This window comes from Elephas maximus, chromosome 23, assembly GCF_024166365.1.
Source record: "Elephas maximus indicus isolate mEleMax1 chromosome 23, mEleMax1 primary haplotype, whole genome shotgun sequence".
Classification (NCBI taxonomy): Eukaryota; Metazoa; Chordata; class Mammalia; order Proboscidea; family Elephantidae; genus Elephas; species Elephas maximus.
The window spans coordinates 65,279,167-65,306,436 of record NC_064841.1 but is presented as its reverse complement, the minus strand read 5'-3'; the positions used below and the strand labels follow the sequence as shown (position 1 = coordinate 65,306,436).

The 27,270-nt window shown below is 40.5% G+C and overlaps 1 protein-coding gene across 7 annotated transcripts in view; it reads right to left on the bottom strand.

Moving 5' to 3' along the window:
- PCCA (propionyl-CoA carboxylase subunit alpha) overlaps positions 1-27,270 on the bottom strand; it is a 534,561-nt gene that overhangs the window by 10,697 nt on the left and 496,594 nt on the right. For all 7 annotated transcript variants that reach the window (XM_049867227.1, XM_049867229.1, XM_049867228.1 and 4 more), the window contains one exon: positions 3,875-4,015. In XM_049867227.1, coding sequence (XP_049723184.1) covers positions 3,875-4,015 — 141 coding nt within the window. The remainder of the gene's footprint in view (positions 1-3,874; positions 4,016-27,270) is intronic.

Sequence of the window (27,270 nt, the reverse complement as noted above, 5' to 3'; positions counted from 1 at the left end):
ATGTATCTTCCTCATCTTGGCCCCCCAAAACTACCTCTAAGTCTGTCTTAATAAAACAGAATGGGCAAATGGCAAGAAAGAGCAGTAAAAGGTACTTAATATCAATCTATTATTTTACCTGATTTCACAAACTAATAAGAAAGAAAGAAAGGTCAATGGGCAGACAGCTCATTTGCGGTGTGTGTCTCGCTTATTTTTTTTTTTATGTATTAAATAAGAAGAACACTTCTGATGCAAATCTGGGATGATCGCAGAACCTAAATGTAAACTGGGGATGAATCTTAACTAAATGTAATGCTACAGCATTCCTTTGGGATGGATCTTTTTTGTTTTGTTTTGTTTCTGATTATCAAAATGCTAACAAAATAAATGTGCTCATAATAACTTTATTTTATACTTCAAATCTCAAAGTGAAAACTGTGCAATAAACTCAGCAAATGTAAGTCAAACACTAACATGAGGAAAAAGGCATTCAGCCATTATTCTGAAAGAATATATATTTTTAGTCAGGAGTATAATAAAGATAGAAGTTTAAAAATAAAAACAAGTTATAAAAATGCTAACTTTGGTTACAGAAGTGCCCTCAGTCTATGACAGTGTTAAATACATAGAAAAATAGGTATTTTGCAAAGTGAAATGAAAATCAGTCATTGCACAAAGTATTTCCAGACGGCATATAAAATTGTCAAGTCCCTATGTATTCTTTTTTTCTGATTTAAATTTGTGATTCTTGATTTGAACAATCCACTGCTACTTTTTTTCTTACTGTTCGCTTGCATTCATTTTACTGTATTTATTAACTAGCATCCAATCCCCACACAGTAAATACACTTGCTCAAAGAGACTAATATGCAAACATCTAGAAATTGATTTAACTGCTCCATTTAATGGTATTTGATAGGCACTGAAAACATATTAGGAACTTCTGCTGAGTGAAGTCTAAAAATTCACTGACGGTAAAACATATGTCCTGAGCTATGTCCTGAGCTTAGGCAGGAAAAGTGTTTCAAAGGAGTCAGCTCTCAGACCATCACAAACAAAGCTCCCTGAGGGCATTTATTACATCTAAGCAGTTACCCCAAGTCGCTTTTTCCTGAGGCTTTTTTTTTAAACTCTGTTAAAATTGTTTGCTTCACAAAACAGATTTGTTATGCATTATTTATGTGACACTTATATAGAACATACTATTGTTTTACTTGGCAAAATATAAGTTACAGATCACTGAAATTTAAACTATAAAAAAGAACTTTTCAAAGACAAACAGAACACTTGAAGGCCCATGGTTGTTTTTAGATCATAGTTTCCCTTGAAAATACACAGAGATGACTGATTCCATTCTTTCTACTGGTAACAGCAGGACCTAGCCCCACCATTGTTATTACTGAGGAAAACACAACAGGCCTGGCAGCGTTAAAATAATTTAAAACCGTGAATCTGAAAACCTAAAAGTAGTCTTTTCTCGCAATGGTCTGAAGTAAGTGCCGTACTTTAGGTCCAAGGAGAGTGTATGGCATTGTAATTACAGGAGGCAGAATTTATCTGCAGAGTTGTTCTAAGAGCCAAGGATTAAACTTCTTACCCTGCATTTGGTGTAGGAATTAGTGGTTTGGGACATTTTTCACAAATAGCGGCTGAAGAGAAAACACTTCTACTGAAATGCAATGGCACGGAAATGGCAAGGAGGTTCTGCAAGGGCCAGGTGGCATGGAAGCCGGAGGGAGGAAGAGAAGAAAGCCTATGCTCTACCTGAGCAGCCTAGGAACAGCTGGACAAATAACATTTATAAGCAAGGTGACTGACCCAGAGATCACGAGCCAGTTCAGAGGTGCCCCCACCTTAAACACGTGCACACACGTGCAAACAGTTACCTCCGGGACAGGGCTCCTGTGCTCTGACTTGCAGGAAAAGATCAAATATAGTCCCCAGTTTTCCACAGTAACATGTTTTTAACAGTTCCCAAATTAAACTATTCCAGAATACCCACATTTAATTATTGGTTGTTATTTTCAATATCTGAGCTACTCCAAATGAACCAAGGACTAATATCACATTGTTTCTTTTTACTAAATGTCTTGTTTTCCCACAACATTAAATTGTTAACCAGGAAATGAAAAATATGAAGGCTGAATATAAACCCTTTATTATATGGAAAAACGAGGCTTGGAGAAAGCAGTGGTTGAAAAGCAAGAAGCCTGCGTTCATCTCGATCCTTGGCGCCCCGTTTACTGCCCCTGAGCAGCTACGTGAGGGGAGTGGCGCCCACAGCTGGCTGGAGGGCCAGGACCGTAGGCCGCCTGAACCCTTCCATCCTCCACGCTGTTAGCAGGAGCCACCTCCCTCCTGCCTTGCTCATGTTTTGGCCCAGGTGTCGGAAAAGTAAGGATTTAAGTTAAGCTCTTATCTTTTTAAAAAGCACAAATGTGATTTTGTAACTAAAGCCACACAATTAGGACTGACAAGCTCAGAATGGTAGTATACAGATCACATGGCTTCTAAGAAAAAGCTGAAGAAGGAAAATGAAAAAACAAAACAAACCCTTCACATTGTTTACCAACCTATACTTCTGGTCACTAGAGGATTCCACTGACCTCTCTGAGAAGGTAGTGTGAGTGTAAGCTTCTCAGTGTCAAGGCCAGGGAGCGGTCGACCTCTTATGACCCTGCTCCTCTATAAGGAGGATATCCAAGATGCCTCCCCCCAATTTTCCACACACGTAAATAATTTTATGTATCACCTCTCCCAAATCAGACAATCTTAATGAGGGCTTTATTCCTGAAATGGCCATGTTGTCAGAGTAAAAGTAACAATTCACAGCAACTTAGCCTCCTTCAGGCTTTTCTAGAAAAGCTGGTAGTTCCAAGTCTATACCACCAGGAAAAGCAATTGTCAAGTCAGTTTTCCGACTTCACATGTCCATTTCAGGGCTAATCCTTTAAATAACGAAAACCGATCATTCCTTTCGTACTATTCATTTACAGCAGATACCTTTCTATAAGCCAACCGCAACCACATGCGTTTTTCCCAACATTAAAATGATATTCTATTTAAGTTAGCAAATAAGGAGGCAATTTTAATATAATCTTTACAGGAAAATATGTAAATCCCAGTAATTTAACTGACATACAAATAGAATCGCCATATCATTCACTGAAAACGATCACGTTTGGCTGTTACCTTCTACCCGGTAAATAAAAATGCAAGTATTCAAGTGCCTCTAGAAGCCCTCGGGTTGCATCTTAAATTGTTTTCTTTTCACTCTTGCTGTAAATCGAGAGATTTCTATTCACACTCTGGGAAAACGCATAGCCCTACCAGTTTGCCCTTAGCAGATCACCCGGAAACTGAACGTGTGGGGTTAGTATGGTAACTTTCACTTGTACTCAGTGACGCGAGGTCCAAATGAAAAACCTCCCCACGTGATCCTGACTTTTACTAGTCAAGTTATGGAAGTGCTCTGCTGCTATACAGATTATGGAATTAACCTTCCTTAATTCTCCTTCCCAATTAGACATTTATTCCAGACACCACGCAAGAAGTTCCCCACGGGTGTGTTATTTCTCGGCATGAGTTAAGGCCCCAAGTGCTTGAGAATAAATAGAAAATTTTAAGTAAAATTCCCCCTAAAAGAATCTGGCTTTATTTCTGTTTCAGTCACAGATTTTTTGGGAAGGGAGGCACTAAAAAATATTATTACTAACCTCATTTCAATGTGAAACAGATAAAGAACGCACAAAATCTGGTGTGCTGTCTTACGGGGTAGTCTGATTCAAGAAAGAGCTGCAAAGAATGTGATCACACTGTCCACCAGTCGTTCTGGAAAGAGACTTCTGAGACCTGCTGGCTCCGGTTCACGTCCCACAGCCCTGTTACCTACCATGTCTCCTGGCTGTACAGAAACGGCCACCACCACTCCAGGCATTGGGGACCTCAGAACACTGCTTGTGTCTTCAGCCACTTTTTCCAGCATAAACTTGCTCAGCTCTGCAGCGAGTTTGCTCAAGATCCGCACCTTATACTTTAAGGGGAAAAATAAACAAATGCGTGAGAGAGTGTAAACGATGAACGTTTCCTCAAAAGTAAATTCAAAACCAGTTTTTAACTTTTAAATGTAAATTATAATAATATCTTTGAAGGCAAAAATAACTTTTAATTATTGCACACCAAACAAAATATATGGATTTGCTTTGGCATGCCTTATGAGTCAGTTAAGAAATTTCTTGAAATAGGCACTACTAAAGTAATTCATTAGCAATTAATAGAAATCACCCCAAATCGTTAAGAAAAACACCTTGAAACTTTAAACAGAATTTTGCTTGAATTCCTTTCACCACTTATCCCAATTAATGCAAATTTCACGAGCTGGGTCAGCTGAAGGGATACCTGACCGAAGGGATACAGGGGTGACATTGTGAGACAGACACCAGTAGATGGCAGCAGGTTTCTGTCTCAAAATCTACCCACCAAAAGAGGGGAGCTGCACTATTTACCAATAAGTTAAGACAAAGGGTTTCAGTATTCATTTTGGGTAACACAATACTTAAAATTCAAAAATTTTTCCTAGTAAACTGCTATATTCACTACTGAAAAAGTGAGCTTTTCCTTTTTGGGCACAATACTGGACAGTCAAATGGAACAAGGTGGCTAGGGTAGAGAAAGATGAAATATAATTGGAATACCTTCTGCATTAAGAGACAATAGAATCAAGATTTTAAAAACATTGAGCAAAAACAATACGCACAGCAAAGTATTTTCCTGGCATCTTTTATAGGTGGTTCTCAAACAATCAGGAGCATATTAAAACAGTTTGGTCACATAGTCCTATGAGAATTCTTGCCCACTAGGAAAAATCCTAAATCTCAGTAGATAAATATATAAGCCACAATTTGGTCTATCCAACCAGAAACAAGGTAAATGGTTTGAGGAAGTATGACTTGGTAGAGTTGGAACCACCACCTGAAGATCTGAGGATTCTGACCAGATTGCATTTATCTCGGGTAAGATAGATGCGGCATTCGAGACAGCTTCATCTGGTTCAAAAAACGCTCCTGTAACTCAAAGCCTCCTATGGGCATCATGGCTGCAGGGATGCAAAGCCCAAACATAGTCCATTCTTCCATTCTGCACAGAGATGAGGGAAATCCATCTGTAACTGTGCTCTTATCTGAAAGGCGGCGGGGGGGCCTGCTGAAGACAGAGCCCAAGTTCCAAGGAGATCTGCGACATGGTGACAGGGTGGATAATAACATCTTTTTGCATGTTTCTTTACTCCTGAGCGTGTGTTTTGCAATCAAGACGTGTAAGTGTCTGCCCGTTTCTGAAGGATATGATCCTTAAGTGAAATTACAGTGCAAATAAAAGCTTTCTGCTCCTATTAAAATTCATCTGAGTCATAAGTGGCCAGGGAAAAAAGCCAGGAGAGTGCATTCTGCTGTCAGTCTAATAAACATTCTGGGCAGAGGGACTATTTATCAAAGATGAATTGTACCTCAAAGTCCTTCATTAAATCTATGGCGGGGGGGGGGGGCGTAGTGAAGAGAGAGGGGTGAATATAATTATACCAAATTGCACAGTTTTAGTATCTATGCTCCGTCTCCTTGGGGAAAAAATAATCCAGCATACTAGAGGCATCAGAGTCAACCAAAAGTTACCTTTCTAGCTGGCATCACCCTGGGACACTTCTTCTATGCAATTTATTAGTATTAGGGCCTAGTTGCTTAGTCTTCAGTGAAATACACACGTCTATTTTTTCCTGTCTTTTGCAGAATTCAACCTCAAAATGTGAATTCTCAATTCAGGAAAAGTATCTATACATTGAACATAACACGATTTACTACATTTCAACAAGATGGACATATTTAAAAAAAAAAAAAAAAAAGACTTCTGTTGTATCACAAACATGCCTTAAAAAGAATAAAGCTCCATTTTGCCCCAGAAATGAGAAGATCCTGACCAAAACTCTATCCCTTTACTGTTGTTATAATTTTCATATCTTTTGGATTCCTTTCTCTGTAGGGCTCCTGCTTTGCTTGGAAAGAGATGTAAAAGGCCACAAAAACTCAATGCCTTTGGATGCTGTCTTTGTTACTGATGAGATGTTCCTTTTCCTTTTGTATTTGTTTATTGTTCTGAAATCTGTTTGGGGGATAAGCGACTTATTGTAATCCCAAGTAAAAAAATAACAACAGAGTAAACTCCTCAGGAAGGGCCTTGTTGGAAATAGTTGGCTTAGAAATGACCTTCCTGAATAGAAAAAGAGGAGGCAGAGAGAAGGTTCCCTTTTTAAGATTACCTTTGATGTTATCCTGACCCCATCAGAGCACCCACAGAAACCCGTCTTCTTAAAACAATCTCTTGGCTCACCAGTGCCGCGTTACACAGGGGTGCTTGCCAGGATGGGATTTAAGCAGAGTGCAGCATATGGGCCCATCAGAATGAACTGCCTGGTGAGAACCATAAAAGCTTTTTGATGCCCCAGAAAAGAAGTCATTTAAGATTGTACACAAGGGCTTTCAAAGCTTATGATCAAAACTGCTATATACTGGTTCACTGGATTCTTAGGGGCATGCAAGCAGAGCAGAGCTGACTAGTTTAGAGATTTCAGGAAAGCGCTCCTACCATTTGGTTTTATGATGACCATTTAGATTTTTCTAATGAGTTCTGTAAAATTTTCCTGGGATAGTTTGTTTCAAAGTTGGGCTGTTGCTGTTTTAAAGCAAACAAACCACCAAGTTGATGTTTTAAGGTAAGAGTCCAAGATTTCAAAGGCTAGTTGATAAGAAAGAGAAGAACAATCCTAAAAGAAGCCATACGGTTTTCATCCTCCTAGGTCATGAGAAACATCTGCTGGAATGATAAGAAGATGCATGTTGCTGGTGGTGGGCAGCTCTAAAGCCAGAAGTTGATTACCTCTGGTTTCATCAGTAGATGTCATTTCACTCTGCAGGGCTTAGCGAAGTATTCTCTAAGCCAAAGTCAAGTTAGTAAAAAGTTCCTGACAAACACCTCATGGGGTAAGTCAGAAAAGAAAACAGGTGCTCTCTCGGCCTGGCCTAGCCTGGCTCCTCAATTGATACATGACAATAACTGGAGGGAAGGAGGTAATATCTAATAACCTAACTATGGTAAAATGACCTCAAATTAATTTTACAGTCTCTGCAATGTCCAACCATGTCTAATGAGAAAATCTCTCTAAAAAGATTAAAAGAAAGAAAGAAAAAAGAAATGGAATCATATCAGACATGAAAGGATATGGAAGAAAATGACAAGAGATGGTCAATAAAATGGAACACAATAGAACTGCTTTTTTAAAATCAACAGGCAGCTTTTAGCCTGGAATCTGATGCAAGAGAAAAGGCTGAGACGACTGCAGTTGTTGGGGGAGGAGGAGGGAGCCAGTCATGGTTTGGGGAGGATACGTGCATTGTTATTGGGCTTAGTGAACAAAAACCTGCCTGCCAATGGGCACGCCCAAGTGAACACTAAGCCCAGAGCTAGGTGCTCCAGGGACAGCAAAGATCACTTGCTATGAGGTATATACACTACACTCAGATGGTCATACAAAATGCCATCCTGCTGTTTCCTCTGTTAGTCTGGTACGTGAACCTCCTTATGGAGTTTAAATCCCTGAGCTTATTTCTAAAGACTCTAGATTTACCAGCGATTTTACAGGACAATCAAGCCCACGTCCTAACAGGTTGTGTGGTTTAGAGGTCTGTGGACTGCTCACAAGTCGAGGACTTTCTTCAGCTGTGAATGCAGAGCCTCTTGCGTCATTTCTCTTCAGCCTGGCTCTGCTCGCGTCTCCACTGCTACCTCATTCTTCCAACGACATCCAGGATACGGAACGGTCGCTGACCTGCTTGCGTTTTCCCGTGTCAACTGTTGGCCATCTCGGTCAACATCTGAGTCAAGGGTTTATGATGAATATCTTTACCGTAAATTACTTTAAACATCCTGTAGCACTAACCAAATACTGTACATCCACCCTCACTAAACAAGGCACCAAATACGTTTCTTCAAAGACAAGGATCTCTTCTTGTTCAAGATTTTACACCTTTTGGCCTCAAAGGTCTTGAACGTTAAAACTGTCTTCACATCGACAGTGTGGCAGTGAGAGTTAATACTCAACTGTTCCCCTAAATGTCTACTTTCCTAACTCAGAACAGGGGAAAAATCATCAGAAAGGACTAGCCACAAATACGATGCACCTGGACAAACGTCAGGGTGTCAGAAAAGGTTGCAAAAAACACTAAATATAAATTAAAACGCTTAAGTAGAACTAGAGTTGTTAATTCAACCGTTTTCCTCTCCTATATTCTTTGGGATATACACAACTAACACATTAGGAAAACATGAGTTACCAGAGCCATGCAAGCCACATTCTGTCCCACTTTGGCATTTAGTATTGGGCTCAACAGCTCAATTTCCCAAAAACCCAAACCAGCAAAAATCTCCAAAAAGCAATGTTAAAAACATACAGAGTGAAAGCCTGTGGATGTCCTTCTCCTGAAGTTATCATCAGCCAGGCAGGGAAGGTGAAGGAACAGACAGCAGTTAAAGGGCTGCGCGAGGCCAGCCGAGCTCGGTACAGCTGCAGTGGCTGGAGCAGCCTGTTAGCATAATGCTGTGACAACTCCATCAGCGCAGTCTCAAGGTAGCTGTCAATCAGGATGCATCATTTAATCCAACAGCACTCGGAGGACTTTCTCCTGCAACCCACATGACAGCATATCTACAGCTCTATTTATATCAGCGAAGCAGTTGTGTTTACAATGCTGTTGTAATTAGAAAGGATGCAACAGGCAGCAATATTACTGAGATTTCCATTTCGCAGTATTGCCCTGTAAAGTGTGATCTTGCTTCACAGAGTCATGCTAAATGACAAAAGGCTATTTTCTTCAATCTCCCAGCTCCGACAGCACTTCATTTGCAGCTATCTATAATTAGATTAATGGTGCAGTGCTGTACAAAGCAGGCCCACTTCACATCAGATAGCATATGAATTAGGACAAACACTTATTTCCATTTCAGGCAGAGAAAGCAATGACTGGGGTATTTAGCATACCCTTTATGGTGGAATGAGATGTTAATTGTGTACCATTACCTCTAAACTGCTTGCTTGTTGTATAAATCACTGTGCTAATTGATGCAGAGATAGAAATGTAGCCACAGGCAAGAAAGCAAAGGAATGAGAGCTGAAGATGGCGGCTAAAGGATTATCGAGTGAAACCATATGGAGATGAGGTCCCTTTGAAATCTCTGCTTTCTGCCATGAGCAGTTTTTCTCAAGTTCAGGAAAACTCTATACTACAGGAAAGAAAAATTGTTTTTCATTCCTTTTGAAAAGCCCAAATTTCTTTTAAAAGTTCCTGGCTGCTGGAAACCCAAATAACTACACATATATATGCAATTAACCTAAATATACACTTATAAAAACATGGAATGTATAGTTTTCCAATAGAGCTCCCTGTCTGTTTGACTCACGGGTTGTTAGTAAGTGACACTTGTAAACTGCCTGAAGCAGATGTTTCTCACCCAACCACAGCGCAGAAATAAATTCTTGCCCAAGACTGGAAGTTGTTCTTTAAGACAAACGAACAACAAAAAAAATCGATGCTGGGTTAGCTCTGTTATAAACTCTAATTAGGCAGAAGCTCTTAATAAAGACAACAGAGCAGAATAAATTCCAACAGGACAGAACCGTTTTCACCCGCAAGTGAAACAACAATCTTAACCGCACCACCAAAGCCGGAAAATCCAACTGTTGCAGTTCACGATTTCATGCCGATGGGAAGGAACTAGGAAGGAGATGATTTTCTTTTTTTCTCAAAAACAAACAAAAGCACAGAGAAATTTCAAAGCTTCAACCTTTAATCGGAAAGCCCGGCTCTTCTTTTTAGAACGTCCTATTCACCACTCAACAGCTCTTATTAGGCAAAGGGCAAAATGAGAGTCTCAGAAGAACAAATACAGAAACCAAACACTACACACAAAAAAGCCAAATGATTAGTGCTCCACAGATGAACGTGCTCTTTGGAAGTACATGTACCCCATGTACGTGATCACATTTTTTTTTTTTATTGGCAAGGCAACAGTAAGGTGCAAATTACTGCTGTGCACTTTTTCACAAATTCAGCTGCTTAGTAATTAGCACTGTTGTAACAAAATTTTACACAGAGAAAAAACGCAGTGGGTCAGTTAATAGTTCAAATTCTCAACTTGAGGGTAACAGTTAACATATCCATCCACCCATCGCAAATGCACAGCTTAGCCCTGTGAGATAGGAAATGACATTAACTTACAAGAAAAACAGAACCTAGAAGGACTTGTTCGAGCTATTGCCATGGACACCTGGGGGAAAAGACCAGAGACGCTCTGTTGGGAGCAACAGCCTTACAGCTACCGGCAGGCAGAGCGGCCCTTGCTGACTGGCCGCTCACCTGAAGACACCTGCACCGAAACCTCGGCCCCAGCGGTTTACGGTTTGGGTTATTACACTAAATGATGCCTTAAAAAATATGAAGAAACATCAAGGGCCCTTGGGATGGAAACAAATGGCAGCAAAATAAATAGTGTGAACCGCCCTGCAGTAACACCTCCCAAGTGTGCAGCTAGTTGACATAAAGGGAAACGCGCTGCAGAAAAGAGCGCGAGGCTCTGCTCCCGACCAGTAATCACTTGTTCGGGCCGTTTTAACCGGAGCATTACAGCCCGCAGCAAAACGCCAACGCGGCCACCACCCGCGTGTCAGCGGTGCTGGTGTGAACGGGAAAACATATGGTTTCTGATATTGTGTCCCAGTTCCTCAGCATTAGCTCCTTTAATTGAAAAAGGCAGTTAAACACAAAGTAAATCATTCAGTTAGCCGGGCTGTTTAATAACGTATAATTGATAATGTCAATATGTCGCCGCAGCATAATATGTAACTTTCAACACTCTGCTTCCATTTATGAATCAATCTATACTCGAGGTTTTATTTTCTATTGCTAAGCTGGTCCTTAAGTCTTTTGCTAGACCAATGTGGCACAACAGTAGCAAGCAACCATCTTATTAAGGGCAGTTTTTGAGGGAAGAAAACAACAAAGGAACAGGAATCCATGAAGCCCACCGTAACAACTCATTTTTCAAAATTCTTACTTAAAAAGGGAAGGTTTCCTTAGAGAAAGGAAGAATTACCTTAAGGCTGAGATCAAAATGCTTGGAAGGCATGAGCGAGTTAGTAAGTCTGCATGTACCTCCTGCTTTTTCCAAAAAAGACGATCTCCTCTGGAGAGGAAAAGACGGGCATGTCTGTCAATAATGGAAAACTCTACCCTAGCTTTAGGCTTTTTTTTAAATCAGAACTACAAGGCTCCTTCCAGTTCTAATGTCCTAAGAAAGCAACTTCTCTTTTTTAACAAGAGTGCCAAAATTAAATTGAAAATTAAACATCAAGCCCAACACTCAATAAACAGTATTTACTCATGGAAGTGGCAATCAAGAAATCAAACGATGCATTACATTGGGCAAATTTGCTGCAAAAGACCTTTAAAGTTTTAGAAAGCAAAGATGTCACTTTGATGACTAAGGTGTGCCTGACCCAAGCCATGGTCTTTTCAATTGCCTTATATGCAGGCAAAAGCCGGACAATGAAAAAGACAGAAGAATTGATGCAAATTATGTTGGCAAAGAACACTGAATACAGCACGGACCGCAAAAAGAACAAACAAATCAGTCATAGAAGAAATATAACCAGAATATTCCTTAGAAGTGAGGATGGTGAGACTACGTTTTACTTACTTTGGACACATCACCAGGAGAGACTAATCGCTAGAAAAGGACATCATCATGTTCGGCAAAGCAGAGGGTTAGCAAAATGAGGACAACCCTCAGTGAGATGGATTGATACAACAGCCACAACAATGGGCTCAAATACACCAATGGTCACGACGACAGCACAGGACTGGCAATATTTTGTTCTGTTACACACAATGTCACCATGAATCAGAGCCAACTAGACAGCAACTAACAACATGCCCTCAGTTCTGCTCCATTGATGCTCCTTTCCTTGTAATTTGAATTGCTCATATGATTTAAAAAAAAAACAAACTCAAACCTGCTGTCATCAATTCCTACTCAGAGCAACCCTATAGGACAGAGTAGAACTGCCTGCCCCTTAGGGTATACAAGGAGCAACTAGTGGATTCGAACTGCTGACCTTCTTGTTAGCAGCTGTAGCTCTTAACCACTGTACCACCAGGGCTGCAAATGATAAGACAGGCCCACAATGCTGGAAAAGAAACAAAGCCACTGTACAGAGAGCCAGTCCCACTCCTAGTCTTCTAATTATTACATGGCTATCACTGACAGAAAGGGTAATAGAGTAAAAAAAACAAACCGGTTGCTGTCGAGTCAATTCCAACTCATAGCAACCTTACAGGACAGCAGAACTGCACATAGGGTTTTCAAGGAGTGACTGGTAGATTCAAACTGCCAACCTGTTGGTTAACAGCCGAGCTCTTAATCACTGTGCCACCAGGGCCCCAACAGTAGAAAAACCAAAACCAAACCCATTGCTGTCGAGTTGATTCCGACTCATAGCGACCCTACAGGAAGAGCAGAACTGCCTCCCCTCCCCAGTTTCCAGGCAGCGGCTGGTGGAGCAGAGAGCAAGTCGGCCATGATGGAGGTAACGTCTCTGGAGCTCAGCATGCTGGTGAAGCTGCATGCAGGTGTCCTGATGACAAAGGGGGTCCGGCCTCTGCTTAGCCCAGGTGCCCACAAGCTGTCTGACAAGTAGGGACATATGCCATAAAGGTAATTGCTGGAATAAGTGGCACTTTCACGTCCACAAAGGCAAGTCCATTTACAATTTACTGTACGGAAGTCACAAAATAGAACCTGTGCCTTCTGTCTGATCAGGAGTCTCTGTGACATGCTATGACTGTAATGAGTGATTTTTTTTCTTTTTACACAAGAAAAATATTATAGATCTTTGAAAGCCCTGTACCCAATTACATAACAATACCAACATCTGTTAGCAGTACAAGCTGTTTCTATTCCACATCCTGAACTGTTTTATGTAATTACAAGTTTATCAGGTATTTGGTAAGAAGGCACCTTTTTTAAGCGCTATATAATTTGTGGTACAATGAGGCGTTCTCTTGGAAATCTGTAATTAGGGCAGCATCAGCTTACAGAAAAGTACAGGAAATATTATAAAAACAATTATGTAAACAAGCACATAGGTAGGGAACTATACCATTTTGCTATGGTCCCCACCCCTCTCTTATTCCTCCTCTTCTATTTGAATTGTTCTTTGCTCGTCCTAAGTTAAAGTAATGCTGTCATAGGGAACAGAATAAGTGATCTTTGATGGAGAAGATGGAGAGGTTGGCCTCACTTTGTCACTTCTTTGTCTTGAGTAGGAACACTAGAGGGCTGGAAAGTGTGCCAATGCCCGTGACTAGTCAACAACACTCTGGCCTTCACACAGATTCTTTTTATTAAAAGATTTTTACTAATATTGATCCACTGAAGAAACCCAGAATCTAATATGGCAAAGTGCTGGCTTGTATTAGACAGGAATTCAGAAACTAAAACATATAAAGGCCAAACACCAAAACTAGAAATGATTGTGATACTGTGTAATGAAATGTAGGACGCAAAAACAAAACAGAAAACAACCCAACAACCCTCCACACATTGGTCCAAAGTCACAGAAATGGGGATGGAAATCAGGGGATCACGCAGCAGTGTTATAGTTGGTTTCAATTCTGACATATCCTAGAAGTTTACTGTGGATTCTTACTGTTGCATTAAAATTGGAAACAAGTTGGCCATAGGTCCCTGGGCTACTACATGGATTTCTGGCCTTCTGTGTACTGTGCATTATACAGGACCTAGAATGCGGAAGGTAGATGGCACCTGTAAAGTCACCTGGTCAATCTGGAGAAAAGAGATGTGGCCCTCATGTTGGACGCAGCAAGGGAGCGTGAAAAGCGTGAGCCTTTGAAGCCAGATGACCTGGGTGTGACAGTCCAACTTTTTGGTGAAGTGACCTAACTTCTCAGAACAAACTTCTTCATTTGTAAAATCAAGATAATACCTGTCTTGAATGACTGTTTTGGGGATTAAATTTACAAATACTTGCAAAGTACTGAATAAGTATTTCCTATCTCCTTCCAGAACATGTCTGATGATCCATCTATGAGACAGTTGTGGATTTTATTTAAAAAAAAAAAAAAAAAAACTAAGAAGAAGAAAGAAGGGCTAAAAGGAAGGAAGGAAAGCTGCATATTGTAGAACAGTTCAGATGAGCAATGTCTGATTGTTACCGTTCTAGCTCTATGGTTCCACATTTGGGAACGAACACATTAAATTCCTCAAACACTGCTTCTGGTTCTACGATCAAGGAAAGGAAGTTGGTTCTGACAGTAAGAGAGCTTCTAGGTCAAGCAGGGCAGGACTCTCTGGTGATCCTTTCCTTAGACACTTCAAGAGGAAGGTGTAAAAGTAAAAAAGGTAGTGAATTGGAAAAGCAGTTTGGTTCATTCATTCACAAACCATTTATCAAGTGTATCTGCGCAATATAGGAATACAAAACTAGAAGGAAAAAAAATGGCTCCTGACCTCACACACCATGATCTTGCCAAAGAGGGAAGACCTTCATGAATAACACCATACAAATTTATGAGTGCTGTTGGAATGTGATCAACATGAGGTAGACTTTTTGTTAACAGCCTCTCTCTCACCAAAAACAAAGCAAAACAAAACCTCTCAAGTAAGGAGGCTATAGAGAGTAACGCTTTACTTCCAGCTGTCAGGAGTCAGACCACTGAGCTTCGACCCCTAACTGCCAGCACTTGGAAGCTTGGGAAAGTCACTTAAACTGTCTGTGCCTCAGGTTATTTATAAACTGTGGATCATAACCACCGCTACTTCAAAGGGTGGCTGTAAGAGTTAAGTGAAGTATTACTGTATGAATCCTCAAAACACAGTAAGTGCTATGTAACATTTAATAATAAAACCCACAGCCGTCGAGTCAACTCCAACTCACAGCGACCCCACAGGACAGAGCAGCCTCACAGGGTTTCCAAGGCTGTAAATCGTCATGGAAGCAGACTGCTGCATCTTTCTCCGGCAGGGCAGCTGGTGGGTGCAAACTGCTGACTTTTTAGTTAGCAGCCAAGTGCGTTAACCACTGCACCACCAGGGCTTCTACATTTAAAATAGACATTATTATTACTGTTTTTGCTATTATTATTAATACACATCTATAGACAGAGGGGGGTCCCTGGGTGGCATAAGTGGTTGAGCACTTGACTACTAGCCAAAGGCTGGTGGTTCAAACTCACCCAGAGGCACTATGGAAGAAAGGCGCGGCAATCTGCCTCCACAAAGATTACAGCCAAGAAGACCCTATGGAGCGCTCTACTTTGTAACACACAGGGTCGCCATGAGTCAGAATCAACTCTTTAGCAACAGGTTTGGTTTTGTTTTAAGACAGGGGAGAAAGTAAGTGAAAATGTACACACTAGAATACCTGGGCATGTTCCCTGGAGGGAAATGGAGGCTTCTCTGCGTAGGCCTAGAATTCATCGAAACATAAGGATCTAGAAAATTCTCTTTTTCTCATGCACATGCAAACATAGCTTAATTCTCACAGACTGTCTCCATTTGGAACCTCTTTGTTAACATTTTTAGCCTAGTAATTTGACCTTCTATTCAATTCTTATATGAGCGTTCTCCTGACTGAGAACTTTGTCCTATCTATGCCGATCTGACTGTGACAATCAGAGCAGCAGAGTTCATGCTATTTTAGGACTATGCTCCTGATTTCTCATGGCAGAAGAATTCATATTTGAGGAACTTGAGATTTTACAAGAAAGGGAGTTGGGGACTGAGACTGTAAGTGAACCTATCAAAGTTCTTATAAAAATTTTAAATGCATTTTATTGGAGGTAAAAATAGTTATAGACTTGTTCTAACAAGTCCTACAATAAAGAGGTTATATAAAAAAGCTAATACTCTCCCTTCTCTCCTCCAATCCCACTACCTGAGGTAATGTTAATTTTTATTGTGCATCTATTACTCACACAAATCTATGGAAATACAAATACACATATGCATTCCTAAGAAATATTTACATTGACTAAAATAAAATAAAACAAATAAAATAAAATAAAACAATGAAGACGGCTCATTGAAAAAGGAAGAAATCAGTGATACTTTGACAATTCAACATCTGTGACTCACTATGACCTTTTAAACACGGGGATGCTTAACACAGAAAGAACTTCGGATGATGTTTTTCTTTATACATACTTGCTCATCTTAAACCAAAAACCAAACCTAACTTGTTACTGCGAGTTGATTTCGACTCATAGAGACCAAAATCCCCACGTGTCCCAGTGTTGTTCATAGCCTTCCTCCATGAAACACAGACTCTGCTCATGACAATCCTAGAATGTTGCAGGGTAGCCGAGCTGGCCCTGCCAGTCCCTTTTACCCAGAATTCGGCTCCTCTCTCACTGACAATTATCAGGTTCAGTTGTAAATACAACTTTAACACAAACACAGCAACTTCAAGGTCCTGCTGGGTGGTTTACCTCAGCTTCCATGGTTGTGCCCAAGGCTGCTCAGAAAGAACACGTACCCTTCCGTATGCTTTACCTGCCTCTTCTCTCAACTACAATTTCCTCTTTTCCCAATTCTCCCTAACAGTGTGGTTGGCTCTCTGTGTATAACAGAAAACTCTGCCTGGTTGCAAGGGCTCCACTATAATTTTCCCTAAACCTGCATCCTTCTTCACTGTCATAACAGTGTTTATTTATCTCATATACTAATGTTCATACCAACACCTCAGATATCAGGAACCAACATAAAGCTCTCTTAACTTTATAAATAGTAACCACCCAGTGTTTCTGAGAATCTAGGCTGCCAGAAATGGCATTCACTGTAGTACGATTAATTGCCAAAATGTTTAGTCATAGGAAATTAGGACTGTTTCCTATGGGCTAATTTATGTGATAGCTGTCTAATTAAATGGAAAAATGCCTGCCCTAAGAAATTTATCATTATATTTAAATAATGCTACACAGTAGCCCATGAAATAACACTGGGGAACATTTCACTGCATGTACAATCTAGTGACCAGGCGCGCCAAATACCAAACATTTCTGACTTACCTGGAATTCTCTTCTCTGAAAGTACAAAATGGCCAGTGCCCCAAGAGAGGTGAAATGATGGGGTTCGAAGCATCCTCATTGCCTGGTATCTACCTTCGGGATTTGCCATGGTTGAGGGTTTGGGCCTCTGATTCACAGGCTGAGAAACTAGAGTTCATCTATATGCTTAGAATGGACCATTCTCAGCTAGATGGACATACTCTTGTCAAGTTCACAAGAAACTGATGTGGAAACCATCTTACGAATTTGCAATCAGAAATACATTTGTTAGGGAAATGAGGGCATTCCTTAACTGTAGTATGGGTATATAAATTATGGCCAGTAGTTGTTTGGTAATTATGGAATCAGCAGACGAGGCATGAGCTGATCCTAGGACGTGTTCTTCCACTAAGGGATCATAAGCAAAGGTCCTCAAATGTGACTGAGCAAAAAAACCACCTGGAGGGTTTGTAAACACACAGGTTGCTGGGTCCCCTACCAGATATTCTGATTCAGTCTGGGTTGGGGTTTGTATTTCTAACAAGTTCCCACAAGATACTGAAGCTGCTGGTCTGGGGACTACATTTTGAGAACCATGGGCATGTCTAAGGTACTCTTCACTATTGGAATAGCCTTTCCAAGGGGTCTTTAACTCATGTCACTGAGAAACTTTGCTCTCCCCTGGACTCAGGTGAACATATGTCACCCAAGAATGCACTTCTGATCCTTGTTCTAGGTAACAAAAATGTGTTCCTTCTGAGGGACACATTTTTTCTTCATATATGATAAACGTAAGATGTTATAAGTATTATTCTGGTACTGTATAAAACTGGGATCAGATTCTAACTTTGCATGACCAAAGGAATGTCACTTCACTTCCTAAGCCCCAGTTTTCTCATCTGTTAAATGGGGGAGGATTTTGGCTGTCTTGCAGGACTATTTGAAGATTTAAATGAGATAATGCGTGTGAACGGTCTGGCACAGTACCTGGCACACAAGGTGTCTGGTAAATGGTAGCTATTATCATGATCCTGCTCTTCGAAGGAAGATCTTTCAGGTCTCTTTTGCATACATTCAGTTTTAACTATTTGATGTCTCAAACTCTGGGGAGTGCTTTGGTGTCGACAGTTAGTACCCCCATTAATTCTTCTTTCATTCCAATGTTGCTGTCCCTGATTGAGGTCATATACATGATTAGAACAGTCAGGCTAGGCGGGAAACACGTTAACACAGGTTGCAGGCGTCTTCAGTTCCAAAAGTAAGCTTCTGAGGCTGGAGAATAGCAATGTACTCAAAATGTCTTCTGGGAGAGGAGTTCTCTTCAAATGCCTGAAGATTTTAGATGGGCTGACACCAGCCATATCTGTCAAATAGCTGGGCAACTAGAGGAGCATCTCTTGGTTTATTTGAAACTATGAGGAAGCCAAAAAGTCCTAGAAAAGTTGGCAAGGTACCTTCAAATGGACTGCGTATGTTACTACACGAACTTATTAAGTGTAAGTCCCTTGAAAAGCAACTTTAATCTTAAAAAAAAAAAAAAAAATTATATCCCAAAGGAGGATTCTGGTCTTAACAAATGGGAAAAAATGTAAATGATCACCGTTGCCCTTGGTCTGGTGTCTGCAAGAGAAGATTATATACCAAAAAGTTTGACTTTCAACATTATTATAATCTCCTTAGAATATGTAGTCTGGTGACTCCATTCATTTTAAAACAAATCACTGAAATCTGAAGAAAAAGGAGTAAACCAGAATTGTTTGACTCCCCTTCTGGATGTGGGATGTCATTCCTGCCAAATTACTTACTTCACTTAAGTTCTTAGGAAGAATGGCCTAAAGATGGATTCCAAATATAGTCTATCTTATCTTAAAAAAGAATCTGTTGTTTCTTCCCCCCACAAAAACCAGAAGCATTATTTAGTTAGATATTCCTTCAGAACTCCATGTTAGAGACTCTTAACCTGAGGACAATAAAATCCTAGACCCTTCAGAAAATTTCAAGCAACCTGTGTGTTGCTTACGCATACCTTTTTCTTTTGTGACAGAAATTTTTTTTTTTTTACAATATATTTAAGATTCGTTTACATCAGGAAGTATGACCAAGCTCACAAAGGCTTTGATTTTATTTTTATCATTATCATGATGGGACAAATGTGCTTCTTTGTATGATGAAGGGCCTTGTCATGGAGGTATGAATGCAATGGACACCAGCTGTCATGGACTGAACTGTTTCCCCCCAAAATATGTGTCAATTTGACTAGGCCATGATTCCCAGTATTGTGTGGTTGTCCACCATTTTGTGATCTGATGTGATTACCCTATGTGTTGTAAATCCTGACCTCTGTGATGTCAGGATTAGAGGCAGTTATGTTAACGAGGCAGGACTCAATCTACAGGATCTACCTTGAGTCAATCTCTTTTGAGATATAAGAGAGAGAAGTGAGCAGGGTGGAGAGGGACCTCATTACCACCAAGCAAGAAGAGTCAGGAGCAGAGCACATCCTTTGGACCTGGGGTTCCTGCACTGAGAAGCTCCTAAACTAGGGCAGGCTGATGACAAGGACCTTCCTCCAGAGCTGATGAAAGAAAGCCTTCCCCTGGAGCTGACACCCTGAATTCGGACTTCTAGCTCCAAAGCTGTGAGAGAATAATTTCTGTTTGTTAAAGCCATCCACTTGTGGTATTTCCGTTATAGCAGCACTAGATGACTAAGACACCAGTCTATCTTGGAAACACACTGGATAGTGTGGCTCTTTTATCATGAGAAGGCCTGATATGAAAGGCTGGAACTAACTTGATTAAAATATTACAAGTCCCAAGCTAAAACGATGTTTTAAGGCATTGTACAGGTTTGCGTATTACCCTGCCAAATAAAAGAAGTCCACTAGTACTGGAAAGACCTTGGTGAAGCCCCGTGGCCTGGAGAGAGTGTGCCTGAATCAGAAAAAAAAATAAAGTAAAACCATTTCTCTATCAAACATTAAAACTAATCAACATCAGAGTTATAAATATTTCATTAATATCTTATATCACTGGGAATGGACAGTTATAAACCATTTCTCCTTGCCAAATACCTGGAGGGAACTACAACTACCACCCAAAATAGCAGCTCCTAGTTTTCATCAATTATGTGAACAATGATGCTGACAAAGAAGAAATCTTATTTTCTAAGCCTCTTTGGCAAACTGCAAAGGTTACTGATATTTTAGAACTGGTGAAATAGTTCTATGTTAAGCAGTGGGATAAAAAATCTTTGTTCTAAGCAGAGGCGGCGCACCCTTGATTTTGCTGCTTCGGTGAACGGGCTCTACTTTGCCCCACTGCTCATGGTTTTCTACGATGGCATGAATTGACGTCAGTGATTTTGCTCACAATGCTGGAAGAAGTTTTGTTTGTTGACTTTGCCAAATTTTCAGAACCACAGTGGTGAGTCACTGCCTTGTTATGAGGTTTTTTTAATCAAGAAGATATAGGGGAATACAGATATAAAATTTTTCTCTAAGATAAAAAAGTATCCTGATATAATAGAGTTTAATCTTTAAAATAACCCTGCCTGGGAAATATCACTTAGAAAATGGTTCAACAGGGAGGAGTTAATTTTTAAGCATGCTTAAAGAGTAAATTTGGCAACAGAATATTCTCCAGTCATAAAAAAGGAATGACATGAAAGAAGCCAGTCTGAAAAAGCTACATACTGTTGTGATTCCAACTGTACGACATTCTGGAAAAAGCAGAGCTGTAGAGACAGTGAAAGATGACTAGTTGCTGGGGGGTCAAGAAGGAGGGGGAAGGATTACTGTATTTTTATGCAAATAACACATGCCTTCTATGTTTGTTTGCCACTGCTCCCTCCCTCCCCGCTCCCCAGATACTTTTCACAAATGGCTGCTATGCCAATTTTTTTTTTTTTAACATGTTAGTGTAAAAAAGTTAGCATAGAGTGCTGAGGAGACTACTTCACAGGGGGAAGTGAGAAGTTGGCACCCGCTATTTGCGTCAAAATATGGTACTAGGTGGAGCTTGGGCATTTTTAGGGCAGTAAAACTACACTGTAGGATTCTGTAATGGTGAACACATGACGTTAAGCATTTGTCAAAACCCACAAAATGACTGTACGACCCAAAGAGGTAATGTAAACTATGGACTTCAGTTAATAACAATTTACTGGTTTATCAATCATAAATGTACCACAGGAGTGCAACTGCTAATGGGAAAAGAAATGCACAGGCTACAGAGAGCAGTGGGTATACGGGAACTCTCTGTACTTTCTGCATAATTTTTCTGTAAACCTGAAACTGCTCTAAAAAAATTAAGTCTACTTAAAAAAAAAAAAAAAAAAATGAAGCACTGATACATGCTGCAATGTGAATAAACTTCAAAAATATCATGCTAAGAAACCAAACACAAAAGATTGTATGACTCCATTTACATGGAACACCCAAAACAGGTACATCCATAGAGACAGAAAGCAGATTAGTGGTTGCTAGGGGCTTGGGGAGATGGGGGAATGACTGCTTAATGGGCACAGGGTTTCCTTTCGGGATGATAAAAATGTCTTAGAACTAGACAGAAGTGATGGTCACACAGCGTATGACTGCACTAAATTGTATACTTCACGGATGCTGCTGATTGATTTGTGGCTTTACTCCTTCCTCCCTCCCTCCTTCCCTTATTTTTGGGTACATCTTCCCCACTGGTGGCGCAGTGGTTAAGTGCTACCGCTGCTACCCAAAAGGTCAGCGGTTTGTATCCGCCAGGCGCTCCTTGGAAACTCTATCGGGCAGTTCTACTCCATCCTATAAGGTCGCTATGAGTCGGAATCGAGTCGATGGCAGTGGGTTTTCCTCCCCATTAGACAATAATAACCTCAGTGAGAGTAGGGATCACAGTGCATGGCACATGGAAGACACTCAATATTTATGGGTGAATAAAGAGAGAAAATTTATCATCTTTTTGGCCAAGCTAAACATGTCTCCACCCTAGCAAGAAGAGGCAAAAGATAGCTAGCTGTTAAAAGTTCCAGTGCTGAAGAACGTGTTTCCACGGGCTAGAATTAAGAGCCGCCATATCTGGCGATTTCTCTTAAGGAGACCTTGCAGAATTCTGTTGAAAATGTATTCTTCCCTAGACATCATTCAAATTTAAACAAAGGTCCACAATTCTTTTCTTCTTTATAGTATTAGTAATGTTCACCTTGCTAAAGGTGATCTCACTGACAAAAGAACAAAGGAAATGATGTGGCACGAGTTTAATTTGAAGACTCTTGGTCAATCAGCAGTTTCTTGACCCAATCCTGGAAAAGTCAGGGCAGCTCTCATTGTTTCTGCTGCCACATACCTTGGTAAATTGCAGTTAGTTGTCATTAAAAACTGTAAACTGTCTGGGTGTCAAAGAGTGTAGAGAGTTACACTGCTCTAGCATTTTAACTGCTGACTTAACCCAAACACTAGTGGGCTTCCCAGACAAGTACTTCAAAGCCAAATCCAGGTTACCACACTCTTACGCAAATAACATGCACCTTCTATGTTTGTCAGTCAACCTTGCCCTCCCCACCTTGAGGTATTTTTGTAAGCGCGCTATGCTAATTTTTTTTTTATAGCAATACCTAAAAAAAATGGTATAGCGGCTCTTATGAAAATACCTGTTGGGGAGGGCACAGTTGGCAAACAAATGTAAAAGGTACATGTTATTTGTGTTAAAATATGGTACTTTTTAGTTTTATTTGTACAATTTGTTCATATTCATTTTTACACTCAAAAATGAGAAAAAGAAATGGCACAATTTTTTGCAAAGATGATTTTTATGAAATGGAAACCAATTTCTGGTACAATAAATTGTGAAAGGATCCTGATGATGTAACATCCATGACTATCAACTACTCTGGTTTTCCCTCTAATGTTCTGTTTCTCTGCTGTTTTTGGTTCTGTGTTCATTAGGGGAGAGAGGACAATGGAATTCAGGAACAAAAGACACCCACAGCTCCACAGAGACCAGCCTCTGCTCCTAGCTTCCCACAGCCTCTATGACCAGCTAGTGCATTCAGATTCCCATCCTGGGATTCCATGAGATCTTTGTCCTAGAACTCAAGTTACCAACCAGTTGTAGTTTCCTGAACACATTATGTAGTTTCATGGCTCCATGGCTTCTATAATTGTTGTTGTGTGCCACTGAGTCGATCTGGACTCTAAGCGACCCCACGTGACAGAGTAGAACTGCCCCATAGGGGAGCTCTGGTGGTGTAGTGGTTAAGAGCTCGGCTGCTAACCAAAAAGGTCAGCAGTTCGAATCCACCAGCTGCTCCTTGGAAACCCAAGGGGGCAGTTCTGCTCTGTCCTATAGGGTTGCTATGAGTCAGAATTGACTTGACGGCAACAGGTTTCGTTTTTGATTTAGTGGTTATGTAATGGAATATTGCTCTTTTTAGGAAATACACACTGAAGAATTTAGAGGTAAAGGGACATTGTTAGCAACTTACTGAAATAGTTCATTAAAAAAAATTATACATACACACACAGATAGGTGGATGATAAAAACTTAATGTCTGGGGAATCTGTGTGAAAGTATATGCACTTTTTTTTTTTTTTTCAACTTTAAGTCTGAAGTTGTTTCAAAATGAGTTAAAATACAACACAGTACAAAACCGTAGAGTGTTTTCATTTTACATGAGAATAAGTATGGGACTAAAAACATGTATACTACATCTGGGTAGATGAGAAACTCTGCAGTAATTACTTTTAAAATGAAATCAGTGGTTACACAGAGCGCTAATTGGAATTTGGCATAATTCCAGGTCACTGACACTATTTCCCAAATTAATCCAACACACTGGACAGCAGAGCAATGAAAGGTATTTTCTTTATTGCGTGATTGTAAATGAGATGCGAGGATACTCCAAATAACGCAGAAATGTCTACCTGCTTTACAAATAAATATTTTTCTCACAGGCTTTACAGGCTTAAAAAATCATCTCTGCCTTAAAGGCAATTATCCTCTATGAAGTAGAAGTTAATAGAAACATAAAGGATGATATGTAGTGCTGGTGTAAAAATGTTTAGTCTACTGATGCTCATTGCTAAGGGAGGTATCATCTCTATGATGTTGGTCATTTCAGGGTAGATATTTCCTACAATGATTAAATTAATTGTGCTAGCTATCCCCCCAAACAAACAAACAAACAAACAAACAACCAAACCCACTGCCATCGAGTCGATTCTGACTCATAGTGACCCTATGGGACAGAGGAGAACTGCCCCACAGGGTTTCCAAGGAGTGGTTGGTGGATTCGAACTGCCAACTGATTTAGGAAATAATATTGGAATCATTATTCCCTATCCTTGATCATAAAGAATGTGACCCAGCTGGAGCTGGACTCACAAAGACTTATCAGTTGGGCCCTGGGTACAAAGACAATAAAAAAAAGATAATCTCGGAAAACATCTTTTAGGGACTCTTTCACATAAACCATTCAAACAGAACACAAAAGACTTTTCCACTTTTATCTTTTTCTATTAGCATTTAGTGAATAGAAAATTGTTGGACCAATGAAGACCCTCCTGACTATCATTACTTAAACTGTACAAATGATTAAGAAAGACAATTCAAAATGTAGGATCAGTTTCTAGCCAATCTATGAAAAGGTGAAGCTTTCAATGGTTTTGCCCATTTTGTAATGTTAATATATACTGATGACTCTGTAATGTTCCTTGGACTTGGGCAGACATGGCTGTGGCAGCATGCTTGTCCATTTTCCCACTCTTGGCTGTTCTGTAATATTTCCTTGGATTCGGGCAGACATGGCTGTGGCAGCATGCTTGTCTGCTTCCCACTTTGCCTTTTTTTTTGGAATATATGCCGAATAAAACTTTCTTTTTACTTTTTTAAACTTTGTGATTTTTTTCCCTACAACATGACCTTTGGGTTAGCAGTCTGAGCTCTTAACCTCTGTGCCACCAGGGCTCCATGCTAGCTAAAGGCACTACAAAACAAAAAAAGAATAAGACTTCGTCTCTACTACCAGGAAGTTTACAATTACATGTGGGGATCACGCACATGTAGAGATGAATCTAGGAACCAGACGTAAAGTGGAGCCTGTTGAGGGATGTGAGAATTGCCAGGAACGACAACGGTAGGCAGCCCTCTATGAACAACTGAAAGGCCTACGTGGAGGGAAAGGAATTGGTTTATATGGCCCACACACTGAAGGTGAGCTTACAGGACATTAGATTTCAACCAAAACATAAAGAAATAATCTCTCATATAGTTCTCTAACAGCAGATGAGGTGGCCTGTGAAGTAGTGAGCTTCTTGTCACTGGATAGTCAAGTGTAAGCAAGAAAATCTTATAGTAGCAAGGCTGATCTAGGCAGTGTTTCTAAGGCAGTGCTTCTCAATAGCAGCCCTATGGACAGGTTTCTTACCAGCAGCACAGAGGAAGAAAATTCTTTGTTGTGAGAGCTGTCCTGTACATTGTAAGATGTTTTCAAGCAACCTGGCCTCTACCCACTAGATGCCAATAGCATTCCCGAACCCCAGATGTGACAACTGAAGAAGCCTCTAGACATTACCAATGTCACGGGGGCTGTGAGGGGGAGAGAAAATTGCTCCTAGTTGAGACCCACTACTTTAAGGATCCTCCTAACAGCAAATTTCTGAGTCTAAGTGTTGAGAAAATTAAATACTATAGCATTTCAGCGGGAGGGCCTAAGGTAACCAGAGGAGGATATATGGAGAAGGTAGGATTTGAGGTGGGTCTTGGAGTAAAATATTCAGAATAAATGTAGAGGAAACAGCAAGCCTTCTAGGTGTAGGGATGGTATGAGTCAAGATGTGGAGGCGGGAAAGAACAGGGCTGAAAGGGATAATTAGGGAGCCAGTTGGCCAAACCAGAAAGATTCAATAATAGATAAGGCTAGAAGTATCTGCAATGTGCTGGAGGAATTTCAAATCTAAAGTTCAGATTGCTTAGGCAGTCATCTCGACCCATCTGTGTCACAGGAAAGTTAGTGTTAAGTCAGTGCTGGAAAACAATGTTCTGTGACAAGGACAAGATGCTGGCAAGTTAGGCAATATGCCATCTAATCCACAGTCTGTTTAAAAACACACTGGCTGTGATGGTTAACGGTATGTATCAACTTGGCTAGGCCATGATTCCGAGTATTATATAATCACCCTCCATTTTGTGATAACACGTGATTATCCTCTATTTTATGTGTTATAAATGTTAAACTCTATATGTTAACGAGGCTGGATTAGTGTGGGGTGTATCGTGAGTCAAACCCTTATTCAAGTCACATCCCTACTCAAGTATCTGATGTAAGGGGAGTTTCCTTGACGGTGTGGCCTGCATCCAATATATATGGATGCTCTGGCAAAGCTCTAGCTCTGGATCCTGCATCTAGCTTGTCATCATCTGATCTCGGGTTCTTGGGACTTGAGCCAGCAGCCTGCCATCTGAACTGCTGATTCTGGGATTTGCCAGCTTCTGCAGCCCTGTGGGCCAGCAGTCTGCCATCTGGCCTGCCGATTTGGGGTTCATCAGCCCCCGCAACCACAAGTCAAGAGTAGCCTCTAGCCTGACGTCAGACTCACGCCTGACTCCACAACCGCGTGAGCCATTTTGAGATAAATCTCTCTCTCTTTCTGTTTCACTGGTTTTGCTTCTCTAGAGAACCCAGCTTAAGACACTGGCTTTAGAGTTAAGAAATTATTTTAATGTTTTCTTTTTGTACACAATTGCTCTCCATAATCCGAATTACCTAGATCTAACTCTAATTTTAAAGTGGGAGTAGAGAAGGGGAAAGCAAGCAAGAAAGTAGGGGAAAAGAACAGCTTCACCAGCCACCAGAATGAAATGAAATCATGTTTTGTGAAAGATGGCAGAATGTTTACATTCTGCTATATTCAAGCCACACTCACATGCCAGGAAGATTAGAATCTGCAAGTGCACAGATGACCAACACTTAGGCCTTAAGTTTGTTTGGTTCTATATTATCCAAACCTGGACTACAAGAGGGATTTCTAGGGGTCTGAGAAAACTGGGGTTTTAGCACATGAGGTGGGGAAGAGTTTGATGGAAGTCAGAGTTAGCCTAAAGGACCAACTGCTCTGAAGTAGGTTGGCTCTCCT